Below are 20,789 nucleotides of genomic sequence, written 5' to 3'. Positions count from 1 at the left end.
ACCTGGTGGAGAACCTGCTGAACTGGACCAGAGACAGCCAGAACCGCCTGATGTTCACCGAACGCATCGAGAAGTACGCAGTGTTCAAAAACCCCCAGGTGAGATCCACACACACACACACACACACACATACATCATCATCATCATCATCCAATAATGAAATAATAGAGATGTTGTATTTCTTCACATTGCTAACGACTCGTCTCTCTATCTCCTGCTCCGTCTGCTGCAGAACTATTTGCTGGGGCGGAAGGAGACATGTGAGATGGCTGAGAGGAACAAAGAGGCTCTGTTGGAGGTTAGTTTGTTTTCTCCTCCTGCACCACACAGCTGCTTCCTCACATGCATCTTCACACAGAAATCCTGCAGAAACTCTCAGGCTCACAGGCTCTAGGATGACAACCAACATTTCCAGACTCTTAGAACCTTTATAATCCCATTTTAATCGTTAATATAAATGTAATTGAGGATAATAAAGTTTGCGGAACTCCTTAATACCCACAACAAACGCCACTTATTGTGACTTTGTTAATTTTAAAGAGCTCTTTTATAATAGCGTTGATAGCATGTTTTGCACTGAAACTGAAACCTATTTGTGTGTGTGTGTCAGGAGTGTTTTGGTGGCAGCACCGTGTCCGTCCCGGAGATGGAGGGCGTGTTGTGGCTGAAGGAGGACGGGAAGAAGTCGTGGAAGAAGCGCTACTTCCTGCTCCGAGCTTCTGGAATCTACTACGTTCCAAAGGGAAAAGCCAAGGTATGTGTGTGTGTGTGTGTGTGTGTGTGTGTGTGTGACTGTATTTTGTTACAGAAATTACTCTAAAATGACTGTAATCTTTAAATCTAGAAGTCATTTTTACTGGTTGCAGCTAATTTAATGCATCTTCTGTTATTTTTTGAACACATTTTAGACACAAAGGCAATTCAAAGTGCATAGGCAATAACAGAGTAATTAAAAACTGAATAAAATGATCAAACAAACCATTTTAGAGGGAGAAACGAGTTTAATAAAGACATCATAAATAGAAATAAGTGTTTTACTTCCTGCATACAGTCGGTAATTGTACAGCAAGGCAAAATGGGAATCCTTACTTCTTCATTCCCTTATTTCATTGGTGTTTTTTCTTTCAAAGCTCCATATATCTGGTACAACTGGCTAAACTTAGATGCATCAACTCCTTTCATTTCTTCAAGCCGTTTGTTTTTACTCATTTTTAAACAACCGACTTATATTCTGTCTTTTCCTTATTTTCTCACAATACCTTAGAAATGTAAATCTGGATTTTTAATGAGTAGGTGCATGCAAATGTATGTTAATATCTTTGTATGAGTGTGTGTGCATTTACATTTTGTGTGTGTGTGCAGGCATCCAGAGACCTGGTGTGTTTCCTGCAGTTGGATCACGTTAATGTGTACAGCGGTCAGGACTACAAGAGCAAGTACAAAGCTCCTACAGACTACTGCATGGTGCTAAAGGTACTTCCACACACTGATGCATGCAGACACACACAGAGGGATGCATTCTGGGATACGTTGCTACTCTCTGGTCTGTGGCACTGTGGTCTCCGATGCCACCTATTGGAATGAGTCAGTAATGACAGCTACTTCAGAGAAAACACAGATGCTCCAAGATGTCTTTGCAGTAATTCCCAATTTTTGAAAAAGCTAAATGTTCAGCCTCTCATGTATTTAGATATTTACTGTTTATTCTTCTCTGTTTTATATCATATTAAGTGGATATCTTTGGGTTTCTGATTGACACAACAACACATGTATAGACCCCAGGCAGACAGTAGGCAGATTTTAATTATGAAGAAATATAATCGTAAGCTGCACTTTTACTCGGGCAGGTAGGGATTGTGAGGTGATTTGCAACAGCTTTTTTCAGCTCTCTGCTCGGCTAAAACAAGCAACCTCCTCTTTTCTATTGGCCTTTGCCTTGGTTTAATAAACTGGCATTCATTAATAATAAACTCTTCTAAAGTTAGGAACAATTCAAGATGATGAATCCCAGTTTTTTATCATCATTGTTGTGATCTTGTTAAAAAGTCACAACAATACAAGCATTCTGTAGAGGTTTAATACTGTGTGTGTGTGTGTGTGTGTGTGTGTGTGTGTGTGTGTGTGTGTGTGTGTGTGTGTGTGTGTGTGTGTGTGTGTGTGTGTGTGTGTGTGTGTGTGTGTGTGTAGCACCCTCAGATCCAGAAGAAATCTCAGTACATCAAGTACCTCTGCTGCGACGACGTCCGAACCCTCCAACAGTGGATCAACAGTATTCGAATCGCCAAGGTGGGAACATTTTGCTTATCAGCGTCGCGGTGTCGAGTGTTGACAACCTCTGACATTCCCAAATTGACCAATCAGAATTGAGTATTCAACTAAGCCGTGTAATAAATGTGTTTATTCTCATGTTAATGTTGACTTTCTGTGTGTGTCAGTACGGGAAGCAGCTGTACATTAACTTCCAGGAGGCGATGAGGAGGACGGAGGCGGCCTACGATTGGTCCTCCCTCTCTTCCTCCTCCATCAAGTCAGGATCCAGCTCCTCCAGTCTTCCAGGTCTGTCCGTCCTCCTGACATAACTCTCAGTTTAATATTTCCTCTTTATGCCTCAGCACCAGGCTTTATGTTTTCGGGTTGTCTGTCTTTCCCTCCCATTCTTTGGATTTCTACATCTCTATCACAAGCGTCCTCTTAGACTCAGAAATTCAGTGTCCAAAGGTCAAAGTCACTGTGACCTTCTTAGCCAAAACTCAGAAATTAATCAGATAATTTGGACAATAAAAATGCTAAAGTAATGACGTTTTGAACAGACGTGGATTTTAAAAAGCAACTTGATTGTTTTGCTTACAATTTTGCATACGTTTTAAAAAGTTGTACAGTAATTAGAATTTCCCCCGACTTTCTCCTAAATAATCTACAACTGTTTTATTATATTTTGACTTTTTTAATCAAACTTTTTACGTTAAGATTTTAAAAATTAATCATACCATTACTTTTTCCCAATATTAACTTTATCCTTGTAAAAATAAACTGCAATGAGCATCAACCCTTCCTTCCCCTGTGTCCTGTCAGAGTCCCAGTCCAACCACTCCAGCCAATCAGACAGCGGCGTTTCAGAGATGACATCATCCGGTCACGCCCGCTCTCAGAGTGCCGTCAGCTCGATATTCTCCGATGCCTGGAGGAGAGGAACGCAGGGCGAGGTGTGAACACACACACACACACACACACACACACACACACACACACACACACTCTTCCCTGTCCTCTGTCATTGTCCTGTTTACTTGTGGACTACATTTCCCATCTCTGCTTCCCTGCCAGCGGTCAAAGGTGAAGGGACGAATGGCAGTTCCTCTTTGTGCTGGAGGAGGAGGGAGCGGAGGTTAGACAGGAAGTGATGTCACAGGCATGTTAACAGTTTGGCTGCAGCCTTTAACACACTCTGATGTTTGTGGTGGTGTTATTGTTGCACTGCTTTAATCAGAAGGCAGAGTTATTCACACCTTTGGATGTAGAGTTGGATAATACACTGAAATTTAGAAGAGAAAGATATATACTTTATTTATCCAAAGTCAGGAGATTATTTTGTCCTAGCTGCATTTTTTACAGTAATTTTCAAAGAATTACAATATTTTTAATTTAAATTAAAAGCAAATATATACATATTCAACGTAGAACATACGATGAGAAGAGTAGCTGAGAATACACTTTATAAAATATACAGAAAAGATTTAAATACTCTCTAATATACCAATCTACTAAAGGGACACAAAGAAATACGTATATATACATTAAAAAGTACTCAGATCTTGTACTTTAGTAAAAGTAGAAGTACTCAGATCTTGTACTTGAGTAAAGTAGAAGTACTCAGATGTTGTACTTGAGTAAAAGTAGAAGTACTCAGATGTTGTACATGAGTAAAAGTAGAAGTACTCAGATCTTGTACTTGAGTAAAGTAGAATAGAAGTACTCAGATCTTGTACTTGAGTAAAGTAGAAGTACTCAGATCTTGTACTTGAGTAAAGTAGAAGTACTCAGGTCTTGTACTTGAGTAAAGTAGAAGTACTCAGATCTTGTACTTGAGTAAAGTAGAAGTACTCAGATCTTGTACTTGAGTAAAAGTAGAAGTACTCAGATCTTGTACTTGAGTAAAAGTAGAAGTACTCAGATCTTGTACTTGAGTAAAAGTAGAAGTACTCAGATCTTGTACTTGAGTAAAGTAGAAGTACTCAGATCTTGTACTTGAGTAAAGTAGAAGTACTCAGGTCTTGTACTTGAGTAAAGTAGAAGTACTCAGATCTTGTACTTGAGTAAAGTAGAAGTACTCAGATCTTGTACTTGAGTAAAGTTGAAGTACTCAGATCTTGTACTTAAGTAAAGTAGAAGTACTCAGATCTTGTACTTGAGTAAAGTAGAAGTACCAGAGTGTAGGAATACTCTGTCACAGTAAAAGTATTCTAAATGTTCCTCCAGTGAAAGTAGAAAGTACTCTCCTCTAAATGTACTTAAAGTAGCGACAGTAAAAGTACTCATTGTCTGATTGGTCCATTTCAGAATAATATCTCTGATATGTTTTATAATGATTGATCATTAAAGTGTTCTCAGAGCTGGTAAAGGTGCAGCTAGTTTGAATGGCTTTGTATACTGCAGGGTAGCTGCTGGATTTACTGCAGGTGAACTACAGTCTGATTTAAGGGTTCATTATATTTACCATCATTAATCCAAATCTGCCTAGCAACTAAAGGGATTAAATAAATGTAGGGGAGGAAAAGTAGCGTAAAATTGAAATACTGAAGTAAAGTAGTTGATGTTTATCCCTGTCTTTAAACGGCTGCAGCTGAACTGTTGATTTTTTTTAACTTTGTGGTGTGACGAATGCCCTAACCAACAAATCGTTTAAGAAAAATGACACGGTTTGAAAGTTGTTTGCCTTGTTTACAGCAGTCACCTCGGGTTAGCCATGTTAGCATTGTTAGCATCACAGGTTGATATCTACGCTTTATTTTGTATTTTGTGAACAGCATAGCAACATGTCCACAGATAGAAGATGAGCAGTACCATATGTACAGTTGGTTTAATGTGGCACAAATAACACAGAAGAGCTAAAAATGTTATTTATCAAAGTGTTTTCTTAATGGTAAAATACCGAGACTCTATTCCGAATGATGGTCTCGGGTATGGCGAGGTATCTCCGAGTTTCACAGTAGGAAGTTTGACCTCAGAGGGCTTTCCCGTGGAAATTTCCGACTACGATCTTGGATATAAAAATAACTGAAGTCCATCCCTTCGGTGTTTAGGGACGAGGCGTAGCACAGCAGGTCCATGGTTGGGATAGATTTGTGTTTTGATTATAATTGACCTTTAATGTGTGTGTGTTCTCACACTGCACTGTTTGCTGTTTGATTCCTGCATCTTGTCTTGGATTGTTTTCATGCTCTTAAGTCAATTTATTGAATTTGTAATTTTTTACAAAGTATAAATAATAAAGTTCATGTACAAAAGGAGCAAGAAGAAGAAGAAGAAGCGTAAAAGTGTTTGTAGTCCTACCCCATCAAACATTGCTAATTGAAAGTCATACAGAGTTCAGTTCATGGTCGCCAGCGGCCTCGTTTTAAAAAATAAATCAAATTCATCTCTTAATACAGAAATAGTAATAAATAAAATAAAATAAAAGTAATAAAAATAGAAATAATACAGAAATAGTATAAATAAAATAATAATAATAAACAGTAATCCTGAGATCCTCGGTCCTGCTCATTTAGAGTTTGGTTCTGAATAGTTCTTTTTGTTTGATAAAGTTCCACAGTGTTTCGGCTCATCGATACCGTTAACACCTGTTGTTGTGATGCAGTGGAGTTGGGAATTTGTTCGTACAGGTGGTTTTCTGAATATGCGGTTTCCTCTCAGCATGTGTTTGTTTCTGTCAGTGTGAGACAACGCTGGAGTGTCTGTTGTAATTGTGTTTCTCTCTTTGTTTGCTCCCCTTCCTCTCTTTGTCCCCCCTTTCTTCCTCCTCCCCAGATGATGAGGATCGACCCTATCAGTAGGCCCATCCCTGTGCAGATCCTCTCCCCCCAGCCCCCTCCCTCCCGCTCCAGCTACACAGAAGGCCTCGTCCAATCAGAGGACTCCTCTCCATCTCCGCCCTCGCCTCCCCCGCCTCCTCCCCCCATCGCCAGTGTGGCCCATCAGACATCTTCCACCCCGTCGTACGTCAAGTACAGCACGCTGGCCCGCCTGCAGAGCCAGAACCAGTCTGCTAAGCCCAACTACAACACCCTCCCCGCCGCGTACAGCGCCTCAACCCCCCTACTTCCGTCTCCCCCCCCTCCTCCCCCACCTTCAGAACCGACTCCCGGCTCCGCGATGGCCGCTCTGAAGTTCGGTCCACCGAGCCCTTCTGCTCTCCCACCTCCACCCCCACTGGAGGAGGACTTGCAAGAGCCCTCCTACCTCCCTCCTCCTCCTCCCCCGGAGTGCATGAATGGTTTACCCCCGCCTCCCCCCCCAGAGGTCCTCATCCCCGCCTCCCACCTCACAAACAGCGGCCTCCAGGAGTTCCTGTCGCACAAGTTCCCCCACATGGTGTACGACTTCACCCCGGATATGTTGGAGGATTCTCCCCCTCCTCCGCCTCCCACTGAGGTTTCTCCCCCAGCCTCCCTCCCTCTGAGGCCTCTCTCCCCCAACGCACCCCCTCCCGCACCTCCCAAAACCTTCACGGGTGGTTTTCCTCCTCAAACTGCTCCCAAACCGTCGGGTCCTTCCTCCCTTCCCATCGCCCTTTCACCCGTTTCTCCCACGCAGCCGTACAGCAACCAGCCGCCGTTTAAGAAGCAGCAGAGCTTCTCCACGGGACACTCCCCCAATCAGCCTCCCCCAACTCTCCCAAAGCAGCACAGCCTCTCCTCCAAAAACCTCACCCTCTCTCCCTCCTCTTCCTCCTCTTCGGTCTCCATCGCGGCCGCTACCTCCTCATTGGTCAAACAGATCGTCAATCAGTTCCCAGGGAACGCCTCCCCGTCCTCCCTGTCCGCCTCCAGCTCCATGGAAGGATCCAAGTTCTCGGCTCCCCCGTCTCCCCCGGCGGTCAAAGCCAAACCAAAATGGCAGCCGGGGGGGGGTGTCGTGGCTCCACAATCCCCGGAGTTCCCCCCGCCACCTCCTCTGAACAACTCAGGAGATTTCCCTCCTCCTCCGTCTTCCTCCTCCTCCTCCAAGACGGGATCGCCGATCAAGAAGTCTCCCTCCTCCTCGTCCACCTCCTCCAACAAGCGAGGGCCCCCCCCCGCCCCGCAGAGAGCCTCCTCCATCCAACGCCACTCCGGCGGCGACCCCGCAGAGGAGAAGCCGAAGAAGGTAGAGAGCCTGGTCAACAAGTTCGGCCAACAAGCCCCTCAGACCGGCACCTCCTCCAGCTCCTCCTCGGCAACCGGATCTCCTTCCAAGGAATCCTCCTCGCTCCCCGCTCCGCTCCCCAAACCCGGGAAGCTGAATCTGGCGAACCTCCCGCTGGCGCTGCAGGGTCTGCAGGCGGGTCAGCACCATCAGCCCGCCGAATACCCCTCCCCTCCTCCCCCGCCTCCCCCCGCCCAGCCTCAGCACCTCGACTTGGATTACTTCCCGCCTCCTCCGAGTGACTTTGAGCTCTTCCCGCCGCCCCCCCCACCCCTCGGAGTTTCATCAACCGCCCAAAGTGGCCGTGGTGAACCCGCAGCCTCAGATGCAGCCCGCCCCCTCCACCTCCTGGAAGCAGAGCTCCCTGAAGAAGGGGGCCATCCTCCCTCCCTCTATGAGCCGGAGGACCAGCAACACCACCCAGTACGACAACACCCCCCTCTCGCCTCCCCCTCTGTCTCAAACCCCGCCTCCCTCCCTGTCTTCTTATTCCACCTCCTCCTCTCCCGTACCCCCCACCTCGCCGAAGTCCCCCGGTCCGAGCAGCCTGACGCTGAAACCCCACTTCCTGGAAGACCTCAACCGCACCCTGAAGAGGAAGTCTGTGTCTCGCCACGGCTCGCTCACCTCCTCCCACCTCACCCTTTCCACCAAGATGGAGCCGATGGGCACCATGGACGACATGGCGCTGCTGCCGCCTCCCCCCCCAGAGCTCATGCAGCAGCAGGGGGGCGTTCGAGGACACTCCCAAACTCTGTCTCGCCACCACACACACTCCCACTCCACCAAACACGCCAACATCTCAGGCTATGCAACGCTGCGGCGAGGCCCGCCCCCGGCTCCCCCGAAACGGGACCAAAGCACCAAACTGACGGGGGAGTGGTAGGGAGGGAGGAAGTGGGCGGAGCCTAAACAAAGTGACTATTTAGGAAGAAGAAATAATCCGTGTCTGTGTTGACTCGTCCGTCTCTCCTCATCCTGAAAGCATCCATGCGTTGGATTCCCGAACAAGTAGCAAGCGTCTCTCCTGACATCATGATATGATTGTTCCTATTATCCTCATTATTAGTATCATTACCGATCATTACATGAGTAAAAATATATATATATGTATATATATCTGTATACAAGCAAGCCAGAAAAATCACCTATCAAGCTTTTTTCACAACGTCCGTGCAGCTTTGCATCGAAACGAGAGACTGAAGGACAGCGGGACGATGTGCTGCACAATAACCGGTACTGCATGGAGCCGAGGAAGTACATTTACCCCCCAGCGGGCGGAGGGGTCATGGGACTCAGAGATGTGTATAGAAGTGTATGTTGTGAACTCGGGGAGGGAACAGGGGTTGGTGGGGGTGGGGGGTTAGCATTGCCATTTATTTCAAACTTTTGTGTGTGTGTTTTTATATAAGATTATTTAATACTGGAAAGATATTATTATTATTATTATTATTATTTTAAAAGAAGTGTCAAAAGAGAATGACTGGTCTGTGTTCTCAAAAAGTGTCTGAAATATTTGGATCATTTCTCAGATTTCTTTTAATTTCACGAGAGCTTCATGACAGGATAACATGCACAACAACGTGTAAGGCTGTTCTCAGATTACAGGACTTTTTAAAGGATTTTTCATAGAATTATATCGTTTTTTTCACATTTCTTCACTAGCCAGAGGCCTCGAGATACAATATTTGTACAGCACCGTATTATTGTGAAGATAAACATGGCCAGAAAATCTGAATTTGGAAAAAAAAGAGGTTATTTTGGCACTCTGGCGCCACCCAGTGGTAGTATCATAAAAGACACTGTGTCCCATATCCATACAAATACCATCTAATGCTATTTATAGACTTTATAAACTGCAAAATGTGCAGTTTATCATCAGCTGTTTTATCGAATAAGATAAAGGTTTCGTGCAATATTTGAATTTTCCTCTTTGTTTTGATCAATTTTCCTGCAAACCCGATCAGAAAAAAAACTGTACAGAATAACCACCATGTAGTAAACTGTAAAAGCACTTGTTACCAAAAAAGTTTAATTTGTATTTGCAGTATTAATAATTTAAACACAATAAAAAAGACTTGCCTTTACAATATATTGCAAAACATCCTAATACCATATTCATTTTCTTCCCTGCCTCTAATCAGGACAGTGCACATGTCTCATTGTACAGTATGTTTATTTATATGTTTATTATTATTCAGGACGGTCCTGCAGACGACCTCCTTTAATCTGAGCGCAGCCTTAGTTTTAATTTGCATAACATAAAACTAATTGTTGCACATCTGGTAACAGAGTAGATGAAACAGACTCTACTGTGTTCGTCACAGTCAGCTTTACAGTCAGTGTGTCAGGTGATTGTTTGGTAGCTATTGTTCCATGCAGCTACACGGAAGTCAGTCAGTTTGCTAGTTAATAAACCCGTCACTTGTCTGTCATCTGATCGCCTGGTCAATCGCTTTGCTTTTAAAAGGTGTGTGTGATCAGAGGAGCCCAAAGGAAGCCTTGGGAACAAGTGCCTGAACAAGTAAACGCTCAAACTGCTCACTGTGTGTGTGTGTGTGTGTGTGTGTGTGTGTGTGTGTGTGTGTGTGTGTGTGTGTGTGTGTGTGTGTGTGTGTGTGTGTGTGTGTGTGTGTGTGTGTGTGTGTGTGTGTGTGTGTCTGTGTCTGTGTGTGTGTGTGTGTGCTAACATCACACCTCGACTGTGACTTCTGTGATATCGACCGTCAGCTTTCTGACCTGCTGAAACCTGGAGTTTATGTGTACCATTCACACTGCCATCGTTTTTAAAAACTAATCTGAATTTGGGAAGAAAAATAAGGAAGCCTGAGGAGCTGATGTGAGACACGCAGCGGCTAAAACTGGTGGTGCCTCCCTGTGGTGTATCTAACAGACACTGTGGTCCATTGTAAGACTTTATTTGACCTTTATTTGGGTAAGAATTTCTGTGTTTTGCCTCTGATGTTTAACATGTTTAACTCCAGCTTCCTCTGCTGTTACAACACCCAGCCCCTCAAAATTAGACTTCAAATCATGAGGTGTTTCTGATGATCTGGAACAAGTTTATAAATATTTAAGTAGAGCTAAAATAATAAGAATGCACTGGTTGCAGCCTCTGAAATATCACCGGTTTTCTTTAGCAGCTTTGATTGGTTTTCAACTATCGTTCGGACAAAATGTCAGAAAGAAGAGCACTCAGTCGCTCGTAGCACTTAGGGAAAATGCCTAATGGATACACACTTTGGGAGTAATCCTGTAAGCAGACGATTATGTCAGACAGATTTTGTCTTACGAAACATGTCTAAAAAAAAAGTGTGTTAAAAACCCGGTCAGTTCATCAGAGGAACACTCCCTGAAAAAACTGAAACGTTGACTTTAATTAAATGCAATGTGAAAAGATCTCACATAACTGTATTAGGTGGATTGAAAGCAATAATATTAAGATGGAATTGAAAATATGTGTATTATTGCTTTTATTGAACCTAATACAGTTATGTGAGATCTGTTGACTTAGTACATTTAATTAAAGTCTGTTTTTGTGTCATTTTGAGGATCAAACTGTTTCCAGATCAGCTGATAAAGGCTTTCTTAATACATGTTCTCATTATAAGGTTATTAAACTCTCAGCTGACTTCAGGTCTGTTTCAGTAGATTTAAATGATCCACATGCCATGTCATCACCAGTTCAAAACAGATGCCAAAAATGTGTTATCGCTTCTCCAGCTTTGTTTTTTTTTGTATGTGCAATCGTTTCGTTTTTGAAGATTTAATTCGAATGTATAATTATTACGGTTACAAATTGACTTTCATTCGTTTTGACATCAGATGTGCTTTGTGATGTATGTTGGAGGGGGAGAAGAGAGAAGTACTTCCGACGCCCTGTGCCGGCCTGCAGGAGAGAGATCATCACACGGTGACGCTCGAGAACGACTCAAAAGTAAAACTGATCCATGTCTTGCTCAAGGACACCACGCAGACATCATGGCTGCTGATGGTGTCAACCCTGCTGTTGCATTTAAAATAAAAGAGAAATGAGTCAAACCGAAGTGAGAGTCTTTACACGGGTTGTTGTAACTGTGTTCAGAAATGGATATCTTTACAGAAATGTGTTTCAAATGTTTGCGCCACTCAAAAAAATGCCAGTGTCAGAGATGTTCAGACTTCACTTTTGGAGAGAACGACACCCTGGCTTTGCAACCGGCTTCTGCTATTGGCTCTCTGAAAATTGTCATAGGGTCATTTCGACCCTCTATTTGTTGTCTCTTTTCAACACTAAACTGTGATTTTTATCCCATTTTTTTTAACTTAATATACACTGACTTTTTTAAACGTTCCATAAAATAATTTTTGAAATTCTAAAATTCGGCTTTTCTTTCGAAATGAAATTTAAAATTTAATAATAGAATTCACTAAACTGTGGAAAATATCAAGAAAACAGGGAAAGTGCCGTCTTTTCAAAATCATGAAACATTTTCACAGTACTGTATGTCTAAAATATAATCAGTCATAAAGTTTTCTGATTCTTTAGGACTGAAAGGGAAGTGTAGTATAGGATGTTCAAATATCTACATGCCACTTGTTGGACGCTTTTACCCAATGCAACACTTCTGTGGACATTCCCCACAGGAGCAACTTGGGGTGAAGTGTCTTGCCCAAGGACACAATGACATGCTGACTGCAGTGGGGATTGAACCAGTGCTCTAACCCACTGAGCCACATCTTCCATAGCATAACAATGTGAAAAAAAAGTCACAGTACATCCATCCATAATCAGACCCTTGGTACTTATGTTCCACCTCAAACTACAACCTCATGTTTACACACACACACACACACACACACACACACACACACACACACACACACACACACACACACACACACACACACACACACACACACACACACACACGCATTATATCAATACATCTTAGAAAGTAAAACTAAATAACAGAAGAGCCAAAACTTGAATCTGACGGTTTATTTTAATCCACAGTAATCTGAACTTTATTCATCCTGCTGTGGGATCCCTGCAGCAGCATATATTGGGCAATACAATCAATAAATAATGCTTTATTAATGAATGTGTTAAAACTGTTCAGAGGTATGACAGCCAAAGAGAAACACTATGGAAAAACAGCCTCGAACTTTAAACATGCATGTGTAAAAAAGAATAAGGAATGTTAGAGTTAGAGTTTACTGTAATATATATTTACACTATATTCTTAAAGATGTACAGAAGACAGGCAACTTTTATTTTGACACAGGCAGATTTTCAGGACCCTTTACAGTCACTAAATTACATATTTTGACACCTGGAGGCTTGTTGGGGCGAGGGCACTTCAGCTGCTGTGGAATGGAGAGGCGTCAGTGTCTGGAGTCCTGCCGGTCCACAGGGAGCAGCATGAGACAGGAAGAGGAAGAGTTGATGAGGATAAATACAATAAAGTCATTTAAATGAACATCCATCTCTCGTTCTGAGCACTTTAAGGTGTCCATGCCACCTCCACAGGTCAACTGTGAGCCTCACTTTTAAAAAAACCTCTACAAATATTGAATTATTTTCGGTTCACTAAATGATTTTATTCATTGTAGTTTTCGGTGCAGATTTAGATTTGTTATAACCATAGAGCACAAAGATATCCTCTTCCCAAAACTGCTTAGAAAACTGTTATATATTCGTATTATTTTACATTTTGAAAAACCTGATAATAAATACGAATTATAAATGATTATTTAGAATGAATTTTAACCCTTTAAATATTAGTTTATTTACTGTCATTGTCACTAGTGAAGCTTTTTTTTGTTACCAAAAAGACGACTCAACCCAGGTAATGGGAAGATACCCACTAACTTCTAACTGCTATTGATTTTGGAGTGATTTCATCCTGGTGTTTTTGCATCTCCACCACGTAGTTACCAGTACGTTGATCCACTGGGAGTCGGAGTAGATGAACAGAGCGTTCCTGTCTGTCCGCAGAACCATCACGTTCTCCCCCCGCAGCCTCCGCATCTGCCTCTCCCCGTCTGCAATGAAGATCTGAACACAGACAGCAAGAATTCAGTGTGTGTGTGTGTGTGTGTGTGTGTGTGTGTGTGTGTGTGTGTGTGTGTGTGTGTGTGTGTGTGTGTGTGTGTGTGTGTGTGTGTGTGTGTGTGTGTGTGTGTGTGTGTTTCACTGACCGTCTGGACTTTATCCATCGACGGTTGAGGTGTCTGACCCTGACGTGAGCAGTTGCATTTGGCTGCAGGACCTCCGTCTCCTGCGTCTCCCTGCAGGCCGGGCAGGACGTACACTGCAACAGAAGGTATCAAAAAACAAGAGCTGATCCATGCAATCCCATCCAATAATAATCTCACATTTGTGTTCAATTCAAAACCAACCAAACCCTACTTCTAATTATCTTATCGGTCCCAAGATTAAGATAGAATCAGAGTCATATTTGTTCATGATGGTTCATTTTTTACATCCCGGCTGTCACACACCTTGCCCAGGTAGTCCAGGATCTCCAGTCAGACCAGACCGTCCTGCAGAACCGGGATGACCTAGCTTTCCTGAAGTTCCACGAGATCCCTTCAGCCCCTGCACACAGCAAACAGTTAGCTGGTTGGTAGGGATTAGCAATACGCCGTACTTTGCACTGGAGTTATAACTAATTAGATAAATCACAGATGGATACATACACACAAACGATTTGGATGTTGACGAATCAAAACTGCAGCTAAAAGTGAATCAAAACAAGCAGTGGTGTTGCATTAATGAGTGGGCTGTGCATTTCTTCCTTCAGGGAAGTACAATACTTGTGTCACACAGCAAAGTGCATCCCCACAAATGTATATCAACCAAGGGGCGTCTAAGAGAGGAAAAATAGTCAGTGTTGGCCGATACATGAGGTTGCATTACATCATCGGACAGTGTGTCGTCTATACTAGCGGCAGTAAATCAGAGACTTCAACCAGCTGTGTCGCTATAGGATCGTGGAAGAAAGTACGGCCAATTCTTCAATTAGCAAGTCTTGAAATAATGCCAAAAAACTGCAGCGAAAACTGAGTTATAGCTGACAGACTGGCCGGGACCAGCTGCTGCACGTCAGCCTTTAATATGAATATTTATTCACTTGTATTTATTTGAATGCACCCACCAAGGGTCCCCTGGCTCCAGGATCTCCTCTGGGTCCCGGTTCTCCCCTCTGCCCTGCACCCCCCCTCTGGCCCGGGTCTCCCTGGAACAGCACAGCACAGAACAGCATGCCTTCACAGCTTCACTCACTTTAATATTGATTAAACTGACTTTTATTTTATGTTCATTAGGGTTCCTCTACCTTCTCTCCTGACGCTGCAGGCAGGCCGGGCTCACCCTGAAGAGGAATTCATAAAAATGTTTCATGAATTCAGATATTTATGGCACATTTCCAGCATCAGCCAATAAAAGAGAAGTGTTCCTCACCATGTCTCCAGTGGGTCCTCTTCTTCCTCTCACACCTTTATCCCCCTGATGGAAAGCAATTAATACACAAGATGTGAATAAGTGGGGAAATAAGTGGTTTTCTCCAGAAATGCCACTTACTGTATTATCATTGCTAATTTTGACAAAAGGTAATTTAAGACAGAGAGACAACGCGTCAAAGAGACACGTTAGAAATCAAGTCAAATACATTTAGAGGTTCCAGGAAAATATTAAAAAAGGATAAAAATGGAAAACTAGAGAAAAATAAATAAGAAAGAAAGAAAAAAGTCTTAGAATAAATTGCAGTGCTGCGTAAGACATTGATAATTATATGTATAACCTACCCTGAATCCTTTACCCCCCTTACTGCCCTGTGAACAGAAAATACAAATGTTAATCTTTATATCATTTTTACCATAAACATTATGCTGCACATCAGTCCGCACTGACCTGTAGTTGCTCTGCTCATCATATCAGAATATACCGTTAAAATAGAGTTTAAAAAGCATCTTCCTTTTTGCAAACCAGTATAATACTGTGAGCGATGAATGAATGAAAGCCTGCAGCTAGAAGGGACCTGGTTCAATGAAGAGCTCTGCACCAGGTCAATGGTAATCTGTCATTATACATGTCCTTTCTGCGTCATAATATGTGTAAACAACAGGTTATTTATTTAAAAACAAGTCTGTAGGGGGCCAGCTTGTATTATGAACAATCTTGCCTTAGTCTGGATTTGATATGAAGTAAACCAGCTACCTTTATCATGCCGGGAGTTCCTATGTCTCCGTACAGGCCTCTCCAGCCTCTGTTGCCCTTCTCTCCCTGTGGAAACACAACATAACAATCATAAAGTTAAGTGAACTAAATAAATACACATTGTTTTCGACCCCAATAGGATCAGAGCGGTGTCAAAAGATGTGGAGGACTTTATTTTTGTCGTGGATGGATCCTTTGAATGTTTACTGGTTTCCACAGATATTGTTTAAGGGACTTAGTAAAACCATTCAGATTATCTGGATCCCTAGACATGCCTCCCAGGTCAAGAGCTTTCTAAAACAAATGTTATATCACATATTTTTCTAGATGCGAGAACGCTGTATATAAGGACATAGATGGTATTTCTGTGACCTTTGGACCCGGCTGACCGATGGCTCCTTGTAATCCATGTTCGGCCTCTGGACCCCTCACACCAGGGGGACCCTAAAGCAAAAAAGAAGTGTGTGTCAGAGGAAGAGCTTCCATAGTTTCACATGCAGAATAAAGGCATTTGTTTGTGGTTGTGTCACAGCGTACCCTCCGTCCTCTGGGTCCTCTGCAGCCCTTCAAACATAAACACCATTAAGAAAAACTGTTAGAGTAAAGGAGTAACGAAAAGGGACAGCTCACTACTTTAAATCACAAATGCAATTAGTTAAATAACTTTTCATTTATTGTCTTATGGTATTAATAACTGAGGTCTGTCCTACCTTGTCCCCTTTTGGTCCCGTTATGAGTTCTGTTATATCCACCTGAAGAGAGACACGCCCATATTCACACAGTGAGACTGTGTGTGTGTGTGTGTGTGTGTGTGTGTGTGTGTGTGTGTGTGTGTGTGTGCGTGCGTGCGTGCGTGCGTGCGTGCGTGCGTGCGTGTGTTTCTGTAGGCGGGAGGCATGTAAAGCGATGGAGAAGACGAAGCAGGAGCAGCAGGCCAGCTGCACCTGGTTTGGCAAGGAGACGCGTTTTGCGTTTTGTATTTGCAGTGCTTTTAGCAAAAGGTGTCTCTTCATTTGCACGTGTTTTGGCACATTTGTATTTTAATTTTTGCATTGTTTCTGAAGCTGCAGTGTCTCAATGTTAATATTTTGGGTCGTTGTAGCTCGTTTGCACCTGTTGGCCTCCGTACCTACAGTAATACCACAGCAGTCATCGCCTTGGTAGGCTACGGTAAGCAGCATAATATTTCATCTTTGTACAACTTATAAAAATAGAAAGCGTACAAAGACAAGTACCTGGCCAAGCACAACGCAGGTACCCTCACTCACACACACACACGCACACGCACACACACACACACACACACACACACACACACACACACACACACACACACACACACACACACACACACACACACACACACACACACACACACACACACACACACACACACACACATACATAATCAAATGCATGTGCACACGGAACTTCATGCTGCAGATCTCAGTGCATGCATGCTTTTTACATAATTTTTACGTGAGTGAGAGTGTGTGTGTGTGTGTGTGTGTGTGTGTGTGTGTGTGTGTGTGTGTGTGTGTGTGTGTGTGTGTGTGTGTGTGTGTGTGTGTGTGTATGGGATCACCATCAGCTCTTCTTGTCGTTTGACCGTAGGAAACATCGGTGGAGGAGGTGGAGGAGAGATGAAGATTTGGCATTTTGCAGCAGACCCCCTGCTGTCTCTGTTAGAAGGTAATCCTACAGACAGACATTCAAAATAATGCAGTTAGACCAACCAACATATCAAACTTTATATTTCTACAGTCTCTTGTTTTACTCACTGCTTGTGATGGAGGCAGCAGCTGGCTGGAGGCCGCTGAGCAAGGCAGTCCATCCCAAAACCAGCTGAGTCAGCATCGCTTTTTTCCTGCAACAACAACAACAACAACAACCAGATGTTAAAAACATCACTCACATGTTCAAATAAAGCTCTTTATTGTTCTCATACTGCCTGTGCTGCGGCACCTCTGTTCACCCTCTGTCTGAAACCAGAGCCCAGTCTGTTCTGATTGGTCAGCTGGCGGGCTCTGTTGTGATTGGTCAACCGCTTAGAGATGTCCCGCCCCCTTAGCCTATCACGTACAATGTGTTGGAGCTCAAGCCAATAGAAGTGCAAGTGTAACGTACTGTAGTGATGTCACTATGATCAGGAAATAAACAAAGGAGTCCAATGGAGGCGTTTCATGCAGGAGGGTCGGAATGTTTGGGAGAGAAGCTCATGGATTTTAACCTCTGCAGACCATTTACATGCACAGAAACCTTTATAGCACTACATTAACAGTACGTCTTTATGTTGTGATGAATAATGTACAGACATTTCTCCTGAGAAAACACACGACCTGACCCTGAGTGGGAGAGGCGCAGCAGACAGGTTTAATGCCCGCTCTATAAGATACAGCTTTCTTGTGTAATGGCGAGTTCTTTCAGACAGATTTAAAACTTGTTCCACTAATGCTGCACTACATTAGACCCCTTTACATTTAACATTGATTTTCCTGTCTTTCAGTGGCGTGTTAGCTTAGTTGCACGCTCAGCAAAACACAGATCATGGATTAAGTCTCTTATAGTGACAGTAAAATACTGTAGAAATACAGAAGAGTATATTTGACCATCTTTAGACACAGTTTCACTTGTTTTCAGGCTGCATTTTTCTGGAAAATGTAATTAAAAGCAATAAAAAAGGCGTGAAAAGACTTGAACTGTATCTGAAATATACCGTTAGACTTCCTCATGCCCTCTGATTGGAATTGAATTTGTTGATAGCCAAAGATAATGAATCATTCGTAGATAGAAAGATATAGATGGATGGGTGGACAGATAGATAGATGACACTGAGTGTGTGTGTTGTAGTCTTACCTCAGTGTGTGTTGTAGTCTTTCCTCAGTGTGTGTTGTGGTGTTTCCTCAGTGTGTGTTGTAGTCTTTCCTCAGTGTGTGTTGTGGTGTTTCCTCAGTGTGTGTTGTAGTCTTTCCTCAGTGTGTGTTGCGGTCTTACCTCAGTGTGTGTTGTGGTGTTTCCTCAGTGTGTGTTGTAGTGTTTCCTCAGTGTGTGTTGTAGTGTTACCTCAGTGTGTGTTGTAGTGTTTCCTCAGTGTGTGTTGTAGTGTTACCTCAGTGTGTGTTGTAGTCTTTCCTCAGTGTGTGTTGTGGTGTTTCCTCAGTGTGTGTTGTAGTGTTTCCTCAGTGTGTGTTGTAGTGTTACCTCAGTGTGTGTTGCAGTCTTTCCTCAGTGTGTGTTGCAGTCTTACCTCAGTGTGTGTTGCAGTCTTACCTCAGTGTGTGTTGTAGTCTTACCTCAGTGTGTGTTGCAGTCTTTCCTCAGTGTGTGTTGCAGTCTTACCTCAGTGTGTGTCCTCAGCGCTGTGTGTCCGCTCTCCTCCTGCAGCATCCGTCTGTTGGAGTCGTTTCTCTTCCTGGTCATCCTCCAGATCCAGCTGGAGCTCGTTCTGCTGGGCTTGCACGCTGAGTCCCACTTTCCCTCGATAAACTGTGGAAATGCAGCGCAGGCCCTGGCAGCGCTCTGCAGGAATAATCAGATAATTACCAACACAGCGAGCCAAAGAGGATGGAGCCGCGCCGTAAAGAGGATGGAGCAGAGGAAGGAGGAAGTGGCACCTTCTGTCAGATTGTATTATATTATCATTAATGCTCTCCATTTACAGTCCAGGCTGTGAGTCAAGATCCTCTGCTCACACTGCTCAGTGAGGTCCTATCAAGCTGTCCTCACAGGGGGGTCAACCGGGGAAAGATACTACACACGTTTGATTTGATTCATTTAGTGTTCTTTATAACCATAAAGCTTTATGATGCTCTGGTTCAGAGGTGGGAGAAGTACAAGTACAAGTACTCAGATGTTGTACTTGAGTAAATTAGAAGTACTCAGATCTTGTACTTGAGTAAAATTAGAAGTACTCAGATCTTGTACTTGAGTAAAGTAGAAGTACTCAGATCTTGTACTTGAGTAAAGTAGAAGTACTCAGGTCTTGTACTTGAGTAAAATTAGAAGTACTCAGATCTTGTACTTGAGTAAAGTAGAAGTACTCAGATCTTGTACTTGAGTAAAGTAGAAGTACTCAGGTCTTGTACTTGAGTAAAGTAGAAGTACTCTGATCTTGTACTTGAGTAAAGTAGAAGTACTCAGATCTTGTACTTGAGTAAAAGTAGAAGTACTCAGATCTTGTACTTGAGTAAAGTCAAAGTACTCAGATCTTGTACTTGAGTAAAGTAGAAGTACTCAGATCTTGTACTTGAGTAAAGTCAAAGTACTCAGATCTTGTTCTTGAGTAAAGTAGAAGTACTCAGGTCTTGTGCTTGAGTAAAAGTAGAAGTACTCAGATCTTGTACTTGAGTAAAGTAGAAGTACTCAGATCTTGTACTTGAGTAAAAGTAGAAGTACTCAGGTCTTGTACTTGAGTAAAGTAGAAGTACTCAGATCTTGTACTTGAGTAAAGTAGAAGTACTCAGATCTTGTACTTGAGTAAAAGTAGAAGTACTCAGATCTGTGTACTTGAGTAAAGTAGAAGTACTCAGATCTTGTACTTGAGTAAAGTAGAAGTACTCAGATCTTGTACTTGAGTAAAGTAGAAGTACTCAGATCTTGTACTTGAGTAAAGTAGAAGTACCAGAGTGTAGGAATACTCTGTCACAGTGAAAGTATTCTAAATGTTCCTCCAGTGAAAGTAGAAAGTACTCTCCTCTAAATGTACTTAAAGTAGCGACAGTAAAAGTAGTCATTGTCTGATTGGTCCATTTCAGAATAATATCTCTGATATGTTTTATAATGATTGATCATTAAAGTGTTCTCAGAGCTGGTAAAGGTGCAGCTAGTTTGAATGGCTTTGTATACTGCAGGGTAGCTGCTGGATTTACTGCAGGTGAACTACAGTCTGATTTAAGGGAGATTATATTTACCATCATTCATCCTAATCTGCCTAGCAACTAAAGGCTAAATAAATGTAGTGCACAAGTACCTAAATATTGTTCTTGAGTAAATGAACTTAGTTACTTCCCAGCTCAGCTCTGGTTATTATCTGGGTCGGGGGTGTAAGTGCTATAAATAGTTTGGTTTGATGTCTGCTATAGTGTGGACTTTTAATATTTCTAAATACTTGCAAGGTTAATAACATATATTTTATTGTACCATAACTTGCTGATTGTTGAGTCATTGCACAGACACTGTCCTGCAG

The 20,789-nt window shown here is 42.8% G+C and overlaps 2 protein-coding genes across 3 annotated transcripts in view; one reads left to right on the top strand and one right to left on the bottom strand.

Annotated features, from left to right (window-relative positions):
- raph1a (Ras association (RalGDS/AF-6) and pleckstrin homology domains 1a) overlaps positions 1–11,442 on the top strand; it is a 65,298-nt gene extending 53,856 nt beyond the window's left edge. The window contains 9 exon segments of the mRNA XM_063888560.1: positions 1–98; positions 233–298; positions 611–754; positions 1,363–1,473; positions 2,188–2,286; positions 2,436–2,556; positions 3,073–3,203; positions 6,025–7,662; positions 7,664–11,442. The exon segment at positions 1–98 is cut by the window's left edge and continues 24 nt beyond it. Coding sequence (XP_063744630.1) covers positions 1–98; positions 233–298; positions 611–754; positions 1,363–1,473; positions 2,188–2,286; positions 2,436–2,556; positions 3,073–3,203; positions 6,025–7,662; positions 7,664–8,287 — 3,032 coding nt within the window. The 3' untranslated portion in view covers positions 8,288–11,442.
- A 1,013-nt stretch (positions 11,443–12,455) lies between these two features.
- LOC134867693 (acetylcholinesterase collagenic tail peptide-like) lies at positions 12,456–19,117 on the bottom strand. Of its 2 annotated transcripts, XM_063888446.1 has the most exons (15): positions 18,944–19,117; positions 17,386–17,471; positions 17,190–17,302; positions 16,315–16,356; positions 16,142–16,168; positions 15,977–16,048; positions 15,605–15,670; positions 15,193–15,219; positions 14,849–14,893; positions 14,724–14,759; positions 14,544–14,624; positions 13,888–13,984; positions 13,585–13,697; positions 13,322–13,441; positions 12,456–12,783 (listed from the first exon to the last, which is right to left on the bottom strand). In XM_063888446.1, exons 2-15 carry the CDS (start codon positions 17,459–17,461, stop codon positions 12,769–12,771), a joined length of 930 nt encoding a protein of 309 aa, XP_063744516.1. In that variant the 5' UTR covers positions 17,462–17,471; positions 18,944–19,117; the 3' UTR covers positions 12,456–12,768. The 2 variants fall into 2 exon arrangements, with proteins under 2 accessions (XP_063744516.1, XP_063744518.1); XM_063888448.1 differs by lacking the exon at positions 15,193–15,219.
- Positions 19,118–20,789: the final 1,672 nt, after the last annotated feature.

The sequence above is a fragment of the Eleginops maclovinus genome, chromosome 7 (assembly GCF_036324505.1).
Source record: "Eleginops maclovinus isolate JMC-PN-2008 ecotype Puerto Natales chromosome 7, JC_Emac_rtc_rv5, whole genome shotgun sequence".
Lineage (NCBI taxonomy): Eukaryota > Metazoa > Chordata > Actinopteri > Perciformes > Eleginopidae > Eleginops > Eleginops maclovinus.
The sequence above is the reverse complement of the archived record's forward strand: the minus strand, read 5'-3'. Positions and strand labels throughout refer to the sequence as shown.

Bases quoted from the DNA above. Each gene is read 5' to 3' on its own strand.
- LOC134867693 (XM_063888446.1), bottom strand. From the start codon at position 17,461: ATGCTGACTCAGCTGGTTTTGGGATGGACTGCCTTGCTCAGCGGCCTC. The intron at 16,049-16,141 runs GTACGCTGTGAC...TTTTTGCTTTAG, and splicing joins GAGGACCCAGAGGACGGAGG to GGTCCCCCTGGTGTGAGGGG. The intron at 13,442-13,584 runs GTCAGTGAAACA...GTCTGTGTTCAG, and splicing joins CGATGGATAAAGTCCAGACG to ATCTTCATTGCAGACGGGGA.